Raw genomic sequence first — 12,881 nt, forward strand, 5'->3', positions numbered from 1 at the left:
TAAGAAAGTAACATCAATGACCAATCCAGAATATTTAATTTGCAACTTGATTACTAATTCGAAAGCCTACTGATGAACCAAAGCACTGGTTGCTGCAGCCCACAGGTTGAAAACCACTGATTTAAGGCACACTTGTCCATGTAATGGGTCTCTTACTCATCAGTTTAGTGTCATAGGTCATAGAGGAATACTCACAATACACAACCCAACTATTTAAAAGCAAGATATATTTTATTTTTCTTTGTAAAACATATTCCAAAATCAGAACAGCTTAATTAAAACAAAGCTTAGATAAATTATGATATATATTTCAAGACTACATAATTAGACAAAAATAAGAGGCATGAAAATAGAGAACAGAAGCGGATAAAGTATATCGCGAAGGCATCTATAAGCTTTAAAATACTTGAAAATACACATGAAGTGTCACGTAAGTCAATAACATAGTTGTTACGAGCTCACTTCTGAAAATCTGAGTAGAGTTTTCCTTTATCATACATTCATCCTACACTCAACCTTTTCATTCCACCATCAGAACACCGAACAGAACTCATGACACGTGTAATGAACTGCTGGAAATCAATGCAATTACATGCTACGTTTGAGCGGCAGAAATGTTCAAAACAAAACCACTTTATTAAAGAATCGTGTGAAAGTTTTATCTATTAAAAAATGTTACATGAAACATAATATCTAATACTAATAAGCAGACATAAAATCTACTTGTGTCCTGAACTATTTTGAATGATTACACAACTCTTGTAATCGAATGCTGGGAGTACACAGCTCAGCAAAGAACCACGTCTGATTTAACATGTTCACATTTTAATATAGGATTTAAAACGATGTACAGCTGGTTAGAGATGTACTATGTAGACTAAACCATGGATTAAAAGAATCAATGGCAGGTAAAGTAGCTATGGCTAAAGATTATGTAACTTCACATACTCGTTTAGCACTGTGCTTGAAACTGCACTGATTTTAAAATCGTGTCTTGAATTTGAGCCACAAAATCCACAGAGCAGCTCAATGACAATAAATCTTAAAAAGCACGCGTTGACGGAAACAAAACAGACCCTATAATTACAGCACAATTATGCAAAGCATTTAACAGAAATCTGATTATGCAGGAGTGAAACAGCAGAATCATTTTTAACCTCAAAAATCTTGTATTTTGGTAAAACTGAACTTCAGAAATCGTATTAAATTAAACTAGTTCTGTGGGGTAGTTTGCTGCTTATTGAGATGTACTTAAGTCTAGGTGGGTCTTGTGTATGCAATAGAATTACTGCAATCATTAGGTGTGATTAGTGCACACACCCAGACCATAAAGCTGATCTTACAAAGTTCTGGCAGATTTGCTCATTATAAAAAAAACAACAACATTAGTAGGACTGTTCCAAAATGCATATTGCATGATAAAATAGGTGCACTACTACTCTGACAGGACATTTTTGGGAGCATGAAGTTTGGGACACTGTCTGTTTCAGGTCAATCTACGCAACATGGCCATTTTGGTTTAGAATCAAACAATAAAGAGCACATTTCTTGCCATAAAGTGTCAAAAGTGGAAATGCCACCGATATAAAACATTCACGGATCCACCATTGAATCCACATTGCAACTCATTTCAAAAGTAACCAGGCTTAAGCAGTGTTTAATGGACTAGACAACTCCTAAATTACAAATCACGATTATTTGTAGGAGAGTTTGTCATTAGTTAGAATTCAATTGTTATAAAAAAAAAAGCCTGGATGTGGTTGGATTCATTTTCATTTTAGACAAATAAAGATGTATAAAAAAGTACAAATACATCACTTGCTTAATAATACTCTAGGATTTTTAAAATGTTTAGTGCAATCGAATCCTGTTAATAATTAAAAATTTGTAACTGAAACCATATTGCTTCCATTCAGAATTCATTAACTTGGAATGAAGCTGTATTTTATACAGCTGTATTTCCAAAAGAAATGCAAATGACTGATCGAGCATTCGTATTTGTAATTAAACATTTTGTGTTTTAAAAAAAAATTGTTATGACTTGAACTGACACTTGGCTTTAAGCAATTGTACTCGCTTTGGATTAAAGCACCTACCAAATGTTAAAACATAAATGCTGAAACATCTGCCGTAAAAGTACAGTAATCTGTACACTAAAATCCGTAGCACAATCATTTTCACTCCTTTTGCAGTTTAGCAAAATCTAAACAGGGATTAAGATGCGAAAAAAGTAACAATGCTAGAGTTCAGGCAACGCTAAACATTAATATAGGTACTCATGTGCTGGACGAAGAGAAATAGGTGTGGGTACTTCAACGATACTGGTTTTGAATAGTGTGGATGATACTTCACAGAGAGTTCCTCTGAAAAAACCTATTTACAAGATGAAAGAAATGAACAAACATCCAAAACACCTGGAGCATTGTGGAAGTACACTCCACTGTTCCACATTAAGAAAGGACGACAAACAATTAAAGCATCTTTCCGCAATCAGGTAGAAGACGTTAGTCCTCGCCTGATGCGGCATCCTCCTCGGATGCATCGTCCTTTTCTTCTTTCTCTTTCCCTGGCTCTTTCTCCTCCTTCTCCTCACCATTGTTGTTGTTGTTGTTGTTGTCCTCACCTTCTGCTGGGCTGTCTTCACCCTTCTCGACTGTAGATGATTCCTTTTTCTCTCCGTCCTTAACGTCCTCTTCCTCCTCTGCCTCCTTGGCGCTCTCGATGTCTTCCTCCTCGTCTTTAGACACGACTTTCTTGGATACGACCCTTCTTGTTTTTGTCTGACGCTTTCCTCGCTTCTTTTTTGACCCCTTGCTCGCTGAGAAGAGAATATTAAAGTGGAAATGCTAGGTTATACATGCAATATTCCTACTTTATATGTACATTACTTTTAGTAAATGTACACTTGGACCTTGTATTTTAGCTTCTAACATCTTAAACAACTCACTGAAGATGCCAACGGGCATAAATAAATAGTATAAACAGAGCATGCCTGTTTGTACCTGATCTAACCCTGGGTTTAGGAGACTTCTTGTCTTTGCTCCTTCTTCTAACTTTTGAATTCCTCCTTTTGGGCCTCCCATAATCACTGTCATCATCATCATCCTCCACCATGAAATCTTCATCGCTGCCTGAATCCTCTGTAAAAAGAAAACCAGTGCGTTGTTCTAATCATCCTCCCACAAATTCTATACATCAGATATTTGTTTAAGTGGTACGTTTTTTGCACCTCCTGTGTACACGTCGCTGTCTTCTTCCCCTCGCTCTTTCCCCTCCTCCTCTTCACTGCCTCCATCCCCAAGAAGAATCTCTCTCTGCTTGGAGGCTGCTTTGCTGGCAGCCTGACGTACCTGGCGGCCCTTCTTTCTTACAACCTTGTCATCATCGCTGTCATCTGAGGATCAGAAAACACACAGCTATTGTATACACACCCTTAAAGTTAGGGCCCTACTAAATTGAATGAAAACCTAGAATATTTAGCGATGGTGCAAAGGCTTTGTCTTAAATATGAGACCACAGAATTGGTTGGGAGTTTTACAAACTCAGTTACCTGAGTAGTGTTTTTATCTGCTTTACACTTTAACATCTTGGACATTTCGACTAACCGATTACTAACTGAATTGCTAACTGAACTTATAGTGCAAATGATCCAGTTAACGTAAGCCACTTAAAAGCAACGTGAATGAAAAGCGTGAAATCGTTAAACACAAACTTTAAATTTTGAATGAGCAAGTACGGCTGTAATACCTGCAGCTCTTTTTCTTTTTGCAGTCACCTGCCTTCCCTTGCTGGGCTTTTCAACCTCATAATCACTGTCACCGCCATCGTCCTCCTCTTCCTCCTCCCCATAGTCATTATCGTCATCACTTAAGTCCTCTACAATAATAAAGAATAAAGACAAAATTCAACTACAAATGCAAAAAATAATATTACGCTGGCAAAATAAAAAAACAACAGGAACTTGACTTACTCTTACGGTCCTTCCGAGACTCATCACTGCAAATACAAAAATTATGTAACAGTATTATATTTAATACCATAAATATAATAGTATATAATAGTAATGACAATTATAGCTTTAGCATAACTCATGAATGTAAAGGGTTAGATTAAAGAAGCCTCTTTGTCGCCCTCTGGTGTTGGTAAAAAGAACGCCAGGTCAGTAATAATCTCTCAGGGTACTTGGCACAGTAAAGCTCATCAATTATGTTTTACCTCTAAATTGGTGGGCTTTGTTAATGCTAACATTATGACAAGATCCACCTGCTGAGTGTACATTCAGCATGGCCGTAATATAGAATTGTTAATAGCGATGGTTCTACACAGTTATGTTTAACTGTAACAAGTTTGAGTATTGTGAAATCACACCCGGTAGTTATGTCTGTTCTTTATTGAATAAATACAGGGAAAGCAAAGACAATCGCCTTCCACTATTTAAGAGTATGACAGAACAGAATGAAACACATGGCACAGTATTTTGTGGCTTGTGTGATGATGCGATTATTTTATTTCTAATTATCGCCAACATTCCCAATATTTACATTACATTACTAAAGAGCATCAAGTACTGTCATTGTTGAAACCAACCTCTGTTTCACCATCTTCTTGGGACTGTCCGAATCTCCTTCAAATTCCTCGTCTGTGTTTAAGAAATCAGGTCAGTTACACACACTGTGACATTATTATAAAACCCTGCTTAAGTATTTATAGCTGTCAAAGTAAACAGAAAATGACAAAAACAACTTACCTGCATCATCAGATTCCTGAAACTGAGCGTAGTCAACCACTCTCTTATTTCTGTAGAGAAATATACAATCAATTTCCACATTAATTATGCAACCTAATGTAGAAAGGCTGCACAATAAATAATAATTAACTGACTTTTAATTATGATCACTGTTTGGAATATTAGTAAACATATTCCTATTAGGACATTTTAGCTTATGCCAGCATTTCTGATGAACACACGTTTGTTTCCATTTTCTTGTTTTAAGGCTGCATTTACATACATACTTGATGTTCATTAAAAAAAACTAATGCCATTTATTTTTGAGACAATGCGTTGGTAAACCATGTGCACAAGTTAATGCCATGTTTTAAAATGGCACTACATCATTTCTTACAAAGTTTAACCAGTTTTCAACTTTTGAGACCATTTTTGAGACCAAGACACCAAAATTCAGTGGCACAGGTAAATAAAGAAAATAAAGAAATGTTTACTTTTTATTTTCCTGTCATAACAGTCTCATCTTCTCAGCCAGCCCATGTTTTCTGTGCTTTTGGTTGCTTCACAACCATACCTCTCAAACACACCTTTGGCAATTAGGCCATAGTTTTCAAAATTACTTTATTTCCAAAATGCCTCTAACTTGATGTTTAGATGTTCATTTGCATACTTAATTAAAAATGATGTCTGAATTTTTGCACACACAATTACTATTTTACTTTTTATTATTATTATTATTAAGCATAATCAGTTAAACACTTGCAAATAAAAACAAGTGGAAAGCAACAATAGTTTGTGTAACGGCTGCTATTTTTTTGCACTGACACTGCTAACTTTTACACATATTTATATATTACTAATATTATTCTCTTTGTAATTATACTCTTGCACTTTTTTCCTAATGCTTTGGGACAGTGGTAGCCTAGTGGGTGGTGTTTTGGGCTGTCAATCGGAAGGTTGCTGGTTCGAATCCTTGCCCTGTCATGCAGCCACTGTTGGACCCTTGAGCAAGGTCCTTGTTAACTCTCTCAGCTCCTTAGACACCATACAATAGCTTAACTTGAAATCCTGAACCTAACTTCCAAACAAGCTAGATACACTATATTTTATTGTATTGCACACGTGTATAAATGACAATGAAGGTATTCAATCTGCCCTAGACTACTGGTTTGAAAATAATCATGACAATAAAACTTTTAACTGTTGAATTATGGTAACATTTCACTAATCAAACAACTTCTGATCATTAGTATTTGATGATCCATGAAAGCTTTAAGCTGAACTGTAACTTGCCCACCATGTGCTGTTATGTGAATGTGATAGTAACACTGGGGAATGAGAGTAGGCGTGGAGCAAACAGCTAGAGCTCATGTTCATGCATGTAGTTCGAGCTAAATACTTCACTAAGCTACTAAACTCGATGCATTTGCGTGATCGCCTATTGTTAAAAATCCAGTAATACGTGTTAAACTTTACTGAAATATTAAAACTGCTTAAACAGTTTTAGTAAGAAGCACTAACTGGAATGCATGAACAGCCGTACAGTCGCGTGTTGTGTGTGTGTGGATAAAATACGTTGCTTGTGCACGTTGTAGCGTTTCTGCATTTAATTATAAAAAACTGAAGTAATATTTTTGGTGGAAAGGAATTTCCCGTGAATATTTTAATATTCCAATTCAATTCTTAAGCGCATTCTTATAAAAAAAACTAACAATTTAACTAGCGTGTAGCTAGCACCCGTGCAGCTAACAAACATGGAGGTGTGAACTATGCACTAACAGTCGCAGTATTAAATATTTACAACATAAACAAGTCTTACAATTTAGCACCACAAAGTAACAAACAAAATATTAACCAACCTTGAAGGTCTAGCCATTTTGCTGGTAATATTCCGTAATATTCCGGGTTCTTCTCAAGCACCCAATAATGTTGACAAAATATTGGCGGCAGGTTTGCTTTCACACAGCAGCTGCGTACAAGCCAGGTAATGTTAGGAGGCTAAGCTAACTCACTCAGCTAACGTTATACAAGTTACACAGAGCTGCAACTAAACACACAGTTAAACCATGCACCCTGATTTTGATCTAAATACGTGTAATTATTAAAACTCTGGGTTTGTTAAAACCCACCCGGATTAAACTGGTAGTGCTAACGATAAACGGGAGCTAAGTGGCTAATAGAGAGAGCATAGCGCTGGCCTGTAGCAGGCAGCAGCAGTACAGTGTGTATGAACTGTAAGTGGGATGGGACCGAGAACTTCAAATGCCAAAGATTCACAAAATCACGACTGGATTATCGAAGTTTTTTAAAGAACTTACTGATTCTATAACAAATCCTCTTAAACTTACATTTGACTTTATTTCTACTAAATCTACGACTCACGCAGTTGTAAGTTGTGAATTGGTTGGTGCCAACGTGTTCAAACACCAACAATTCAGTTTTGCCAACCTTTCCTGCATTACCTGTCCAAACATGTAAAACATGAAGTTAAAGGTGAAAAGTAACGTGCCACGTTATCTGTATTCATTTATTTACCTATTTTAAATAGAATGTACTTCCAAGGTTAAACAAAAATGTTTAAACATTGCAGATATCAGTATGAATATCTAATATTAAGATTTTTTAATATTAAGGAAACCAGCAGACTGAAAAGCAAAACAGACGTTGGATGGTTACTGTATAACATTTCATTTCGACTTTCTAACTACAGCCATACAAGTTAAACAATGTAAAAGAATTGGCACCACCATGAGTTGTGTTTGATTGGACATGTCATCTGATTTTATTTTCCATACTGGTCTACAAAAATTACTCAAACAATTGGTAAACAAACCAATGATCTTCTGAGCCTCTTTACTAAGCACTTAAGCTGACTTTTACATTTTCAGCATTTAGCAGACGCTTTTATTCAAAGCAACTTACACAATGAGCAACTGAGGGTTAAGGGCCTTGCTCAGGGACCCAACAGTGGCAACTTGGTTGGTGGTAGTGGGGCTTGAACCGGCAACCTTCTGTTTACTAGTCCAGTACCTTAACCACTGAGCTATCACTGACTTGTACTTACTTACTTACTAACACTCTTATTCATTTATTTTTCATAAAAAAAAACACTTTGGTTTTAACAGGTTTTAGCAGATGTGTGTTCTTGGACTGTTGAAATGTTTGCTATGGAAGCTCTTCTGTAAGTCGCTCTGGATAAGACCGTCTGCTAAATGCCGAGAATGTAAAAGTAAATGTAAATGATCTTAACATTTTATTATCAGACCCAACTGTTGAATAGGAATATAGTCCAGTTCATAATTCAACAATACAAAGGACATAATGCAAAAATGAATTTCACAGACGGGTAGCACGATGAAAACCACTTTTAGACAAGAAAGCAAAAACACAGTAATGCGGTTATTGGACATCAAAATTACAAACCTTTTTGAGTGTAAAATTGTATGATAAGAGCACAAACATGACTGTAAAAGTATAAGGGTTAGTCTGAGAGACTTCTTGTCCTTGAGGAGGGAATAAATTCCACTTCATTAGTAAATTAGAAAGGAAAATGTAAGCTCCTTTCTCTGTAAAACTAAGGCATTTGTCTAAAATGCAACAGCAATTGTACAGCTAAATAGCTGATGAGGCCTGGTTAAAGTCCTGACTTAAACCCATGAGCAGGCCGTTCCCCAAACCTAGACGTTTATCTAATGTAACACAGTTGTGCATAAAAGAGTGGGTGAAAATTCCCCACAGTAATGTAAAGAACTAATATCGAAATATAAGAAGTGATTTATAGCAATAATTGTTAAAAATTAAAGGTGTTTAATCATTCACGGGTGCAATATATTACTGTTTTACAGATGTGTTTCAACAAAGGTTTCTTTGTGTAATGGTATTTTTAATTTTATGTTTAAAAAGTGGGCAATTGCTTTTTCCAACACTGTCAGGATTTGTGATACAGTTTATTTTTTAGTGCATTTATGAGTGCATTCATCACTATGATAAAATATTGTATTTTCTGTAAAAGTGTAGAACTCTCCTTAAGAAAAAACAGAGGAAAAGCAGCCATTTCATTAGCTTTATTTCATATTATTATCCGATAATCATGAGCACAAAAGCAGTTTGTGGCCTACAAAACTGGTGGTTTCTATATATGCATCTGTAATTTTCAGTAGAGACATCAAAACAGTGCTATGCATTATGACAGTGTTAAAGCTTTAACTCCAGTTGCAGCATGAGCATGCTGTGTCAAACACCAGACTTGTTGCACATTGCTGGAAATATGTTTTGCCTGCATTGCACTCATAGAACTTGTTGCTTTTGGCAGCAAATGGGTACAGTCCATCGGCTTTGCCAATGCAGAAGGAGCTGTTCATGCCACTGGTACCGCTGGAGCTTCCTCCACTGGAGCTTCCTCCGCTTGAACTTCCCCCACCAGAGCTTCCACCACTGGCACTAGCGGTGGTGCTGCTCACTCCTGGTATTGGGGGCAGAGGAGTTGCAGGGGGTTTGCACGCTTAAAAAAAAAAGCAAAGCATCGTGTTTAATGAGTACGTCAGAAAAAGAGGCTGTGTATGCTTCTCAGTTATTATGTATGACGTTTTAAGTTATTCTTACATTGTTGGTCAAGATTGAAGGCCTTGTGAAGAACATTAATCAGAGGATATTTGCCCTGGTTACAGAAAGTGCCCAAATAGTCATCCATGTCAATGGTCCACACCATAGCACCACCGAAGTTGTTTTTCATGAGCCACTGAACCTGAAGAGACATGTCAACTTGTATTTTTTGTTTATAATTCTGAACAAGTCATGTATTTGTTCATAAATCAGGATGTTAAAATTCTACCTTGGTCTGAAAGCTCTTGATATTGTCATAGCCAACCCACTGATTACCCTTATAAGCATAGGGCACATCTTGTTGAGAGTTCCACACCTCTGTTGCACCACCTTGAAGGAAGGTACAAATCTACCAAGGCAATAAATATTCAACCAATGTAATTAACCAATGTAGTATTTCATTTTGAAGTGTGTAAGGTATGTTTTAACAGCTTTAAATATAACATGCATAGTAGAAATAATGTACAAAACTTAATTGAAACACTAGTGGATTGCAGTACCTCAAAATAAGCCAGTTCCCCAGCCTCCTGAGTGTATTTTCCTGGTGTTCCAGCCCCAGAGATTGGAGCTCCAATTCCATGGTTAGCAGGGTTTGTAAGAGTGAAGGTGTTTCCGTATGTGGGGAATCCAACCAGCAGTTTCTCTGCAGGAGCACCATTGGTTCTCCAGTAGTTCATGGCATAATCCTAAGGATCATCAACATTATTGACAATATAAAAAGGCTAATATGAATAAAAAGTTGAAATTAAAAGTGGACAAGATACAAACTTACCAAATTGAAGTAGATGTAACCACCACTGTCGAAAGAACTCTTGTACAGGGGGCTGCACTCCCCTGTGAATGGGTCCCACGATCCATGCATGTCATATGACATCACATTAATCATATCCAGAGATCTGGGAAAGAAAAAAGATGATAAATGATTTTAGAGTTACCTACCAACACCTCAATGCCAGTCTTAGTTAGGATTAGATTTTCAAAACATTTTGGGGGTCATAAGGCATAGAGACGAGATTTAACTCACTGTCCGAGTTGAGGAATCTGGTAGGCTGTGTCAATGGTGCCTTTGCCTGATGAGACAGCAGCGGACATTAGGAGTCGGGCTTTGTTTGACTGCTTGGCCTCTGCCTCAAATGCAGTCCTCATTTCCTGTTCATAGCCAAAATATAAAATGGATAAATTGTCTACTTTAACCTATGTATTTTTAATCATCAATCAACTAAGCAAAATGTTCTTCCAGAATGTGAAATATTTGAAGTGAAATATCACATTTGGTGTTTTACCTAATGTTATTGTTAATGTGCATGAAGGTTTTATTATATTTTATTATGGTTTATAATTATACACAATGACCACTTGATTAGGTTTAACTGTTTTGTGCAAGCACTGGCCACCTAATGAGCTGTATAATCTACCATTTGGATGGAACTGTAGCCTGTCCGACCCCCCAAGGACTAGGTATTTGTGGGTGGTATTATAAAATATGCTATTGCTCTAATATATACTGATAACAATACAGCACACACTTCATGTCATTACCATTTTAGTGCCATTGCAGTGCTAATCTGGGTAGTAGGGTTCTCTGGGTGTCTCATTCTATTGAATGAGTCAATGCATGCATTTTTGTCATTGTATATAAAATACAACAAAATTGTTTAATTAAAATGAATGTTGTATTGGTTAATAGAGTAATAAACGTAAAAAGGGTGTGAATGTAGGGCAGTTGTAGCCCAGTGGTTAAGGTACTGGACTAGCCCCATTACTGCCAGGTACTGTTGGGTCCTTGAGCCCTCAATTGCTTAGACAATATACTGTGACAGTACTGTAAGTCGCTTTGGATAAAAGCGTCTGCTAAATGCTGAACATGTAAATGTAAATAAACAAATGGGCTACAGTTAGTAATTGCATTTCCACAAAGTGTAGGTGTACCATAAAAATAACATAGGCATACCTATTCACTGTTTGGTAATAATGTTTACTGTGTGGTATGCAGTTTGGTGCTATCATAATTATTGTGGTTATTTAGTCATGCTCATAGCTTACAGGTGTATAAAATCAGTTCTAACTTTGTGACAACAGTTTGGAAAAGGCCCCTCCTAAGTCCTGACCTCAGCCTCATTGGGATAACACTTTGGAATACGGTAGAATGTCAGTTGCGAGTCAGACTTCTCATCCAACATAAAACAAATAAGCCAGTTTAGATTTTCAGATTTGACCTTGATGCCAGTAGAATTTACTGCCATATATTATAACGCAAATGTAACTTTTTGTGAAGTCATATATAAATTAGTACACATTAGTAGTGCTGATACCCACTGCTAGGAGAACAGAGAACAGCTGCTGATCTTGAGGTGGGCTTCCTCTGTTGGCCGGATACTCCCAGTCAAAGTCCAATCCATCAAACTCATACTTTCTCAAAAAGGTTATCACCGAACTGATAAAAGTCTGGCGGTTGGCAGCAGATGCCACCATGGCAGAGAATCTAGAGAGGGAATAAAAATGTATTCAGGCTGTATATTTGACATATCAACATATACGTATAAAATCAATCCCAACATTTCTCACCCTGAGGAGCCGAAGTTCCACCCACCAACTGACAGCAGAGTTTTCAGATTACCATTTCTGTAAAGATGGAAGATAGATGACACAGATGGCACAAATTCATCAAATTGTCTATGTGTAAGCAGCTACACACACTTACTTGTTCTTCAGTCCGTTGAACTGGCTGTAGAGCTCTACATCGTTCCACTCGAATGTAGCGATTTTATAATCGTTGGTCATGGTGGCAAAAGCGTAGAGAAGATGGGTACACAGGCAGGGGTCAATGTCATTCGGCATGTAGATGGTGGGAGGGGGACGGTACTGAGCCCAGTTGGTGAAGTAGCATGATAGAATGTAGGCTGAGCCTGTCCAAACCAATGGATTTGAGTCAGTCAGTGCACAGGATTCACATTAGTATCTTAAATTTGGATCAAATATTGCATCACATCATCATACTTACCAAGCTGCACATGGAGCAGCAGGGCCAATGCTTGGTTCAAAATACAAAACAAAAATAAAGATTAAACCTCAAAAACTTCACATGAGGGTCATGTTATGTCTGGAACCCACCTGGAAATGCTGGACCCCAATCACTTGCTGGGCATTGCACACATTTGCTCATTTACCCATTTACTTTAAAAACTTAATTTAATTTAATTTAGAGTATTCAATCCATATGCAGACATTTCGTTTGGAGCATAGGTGGACACTGTAGTAGACAGAGTAAGCCCAGAGTAATGAAGCCTTAACCCTTAGGACCCTGTTGCTACGAGTCACCAACACCATCTTTTGCAATCATGCTGCTTATTTCGTGGTTATAATGTGGGTACTTTGCAATAGATTTGCACCCTGTCCATGATCTGTTCCTCCTTAGTGCCAGTGTTTCCAGGTGCCTCAAAGCACACCACAACACTGACTAAGTCACATACTAAAATGAAGGAATTATATGTCTTTTTTAAAGCATAAAATAAGATAGATAGCACTTACCTGAAAGCAAGACTAGCTTACCCAT

General features: G+C 37.1%; 2 protein-coding genes across 2 annotated transcripts; both read right to left on the reverse strand.

The window, feature by feature from the left end:
* Positions 1 to 212: 212 nt before the first annotated feature.
* Positions 213 to 6,930, reverse strand: nucks1b (nuclear casein kinase and cyclin-dependent kinase substrate 1b). The gene is made up of 8 exons (XM_063014945.1): positions 6,586 to 6,930; positions 4,748 to 4,797; positions 4,588 to 4,639; positions 3,971 to 3,996; positions 3,748 to 3,876; positions 3,230 to 3,394; positions 3,003 to 3,140; positions 213 to 2,818 (listed from the first exon to the last, which is right to left on the reverse strand). Exons 1-8 carry the CDS (start codon positions 6,600 to 6,602, stop codon positions 2,505 to 2,507), a joined length of 891 nt encoding a protein of 296 aa, XP_062871015.1. The 5' UTR covers positions 6,603 to 6,930; the 3' UTR covers positions 213 to 2,504.
* A 1,963-nt stretch (positions 6,931 to 8,893) lies between these two features.
* On the reverse strand, positions 8,894 to 12,881 carry LOC134333107 (acidic mammalian chitinase-like). Its single transcript, XM_063014943.1, has 11 exons — positions 12,857 to 12,881; positions 12,330 to 12,359; positions 12,030 to 12,234; positions 11,894 to 11,950; positions 11,645 to 11,810; positions 10,353 to 10,477; positions 10,101 to 10,224; positions 9,829 to 10,014; positions 9,558 to 9,677; positions 9,329 to 9,470; positions 8,894 to 9,227 (listed from the first exon to the last, which is right to left on the reverse strand). Exons 1-11 carry the CDS (start codon positions 12,879 to 12,881, stop codon positions 8,929 to 8,931), a joined length of 1,479 nt encoding a protein of 492 aa, XP_062871013.1. The 3' UTR covers positions 8,894 to 8,928.

Source organism: Trichomycterus rosablanca, chromosome 19 (genome assembly GCF_030014385.1).
Source record: "Trichomycterus rosablanca isolate fTriRos1 chromosome 19, fTriRos1.hap1, whole genome shotgun sequence".
NCBI lineage: Eukaryota > Metazoa > Chordata > Actinopteri > Siluriformes > Trichomycteridae > Trichomycterus > Trichomycterus rosablanca.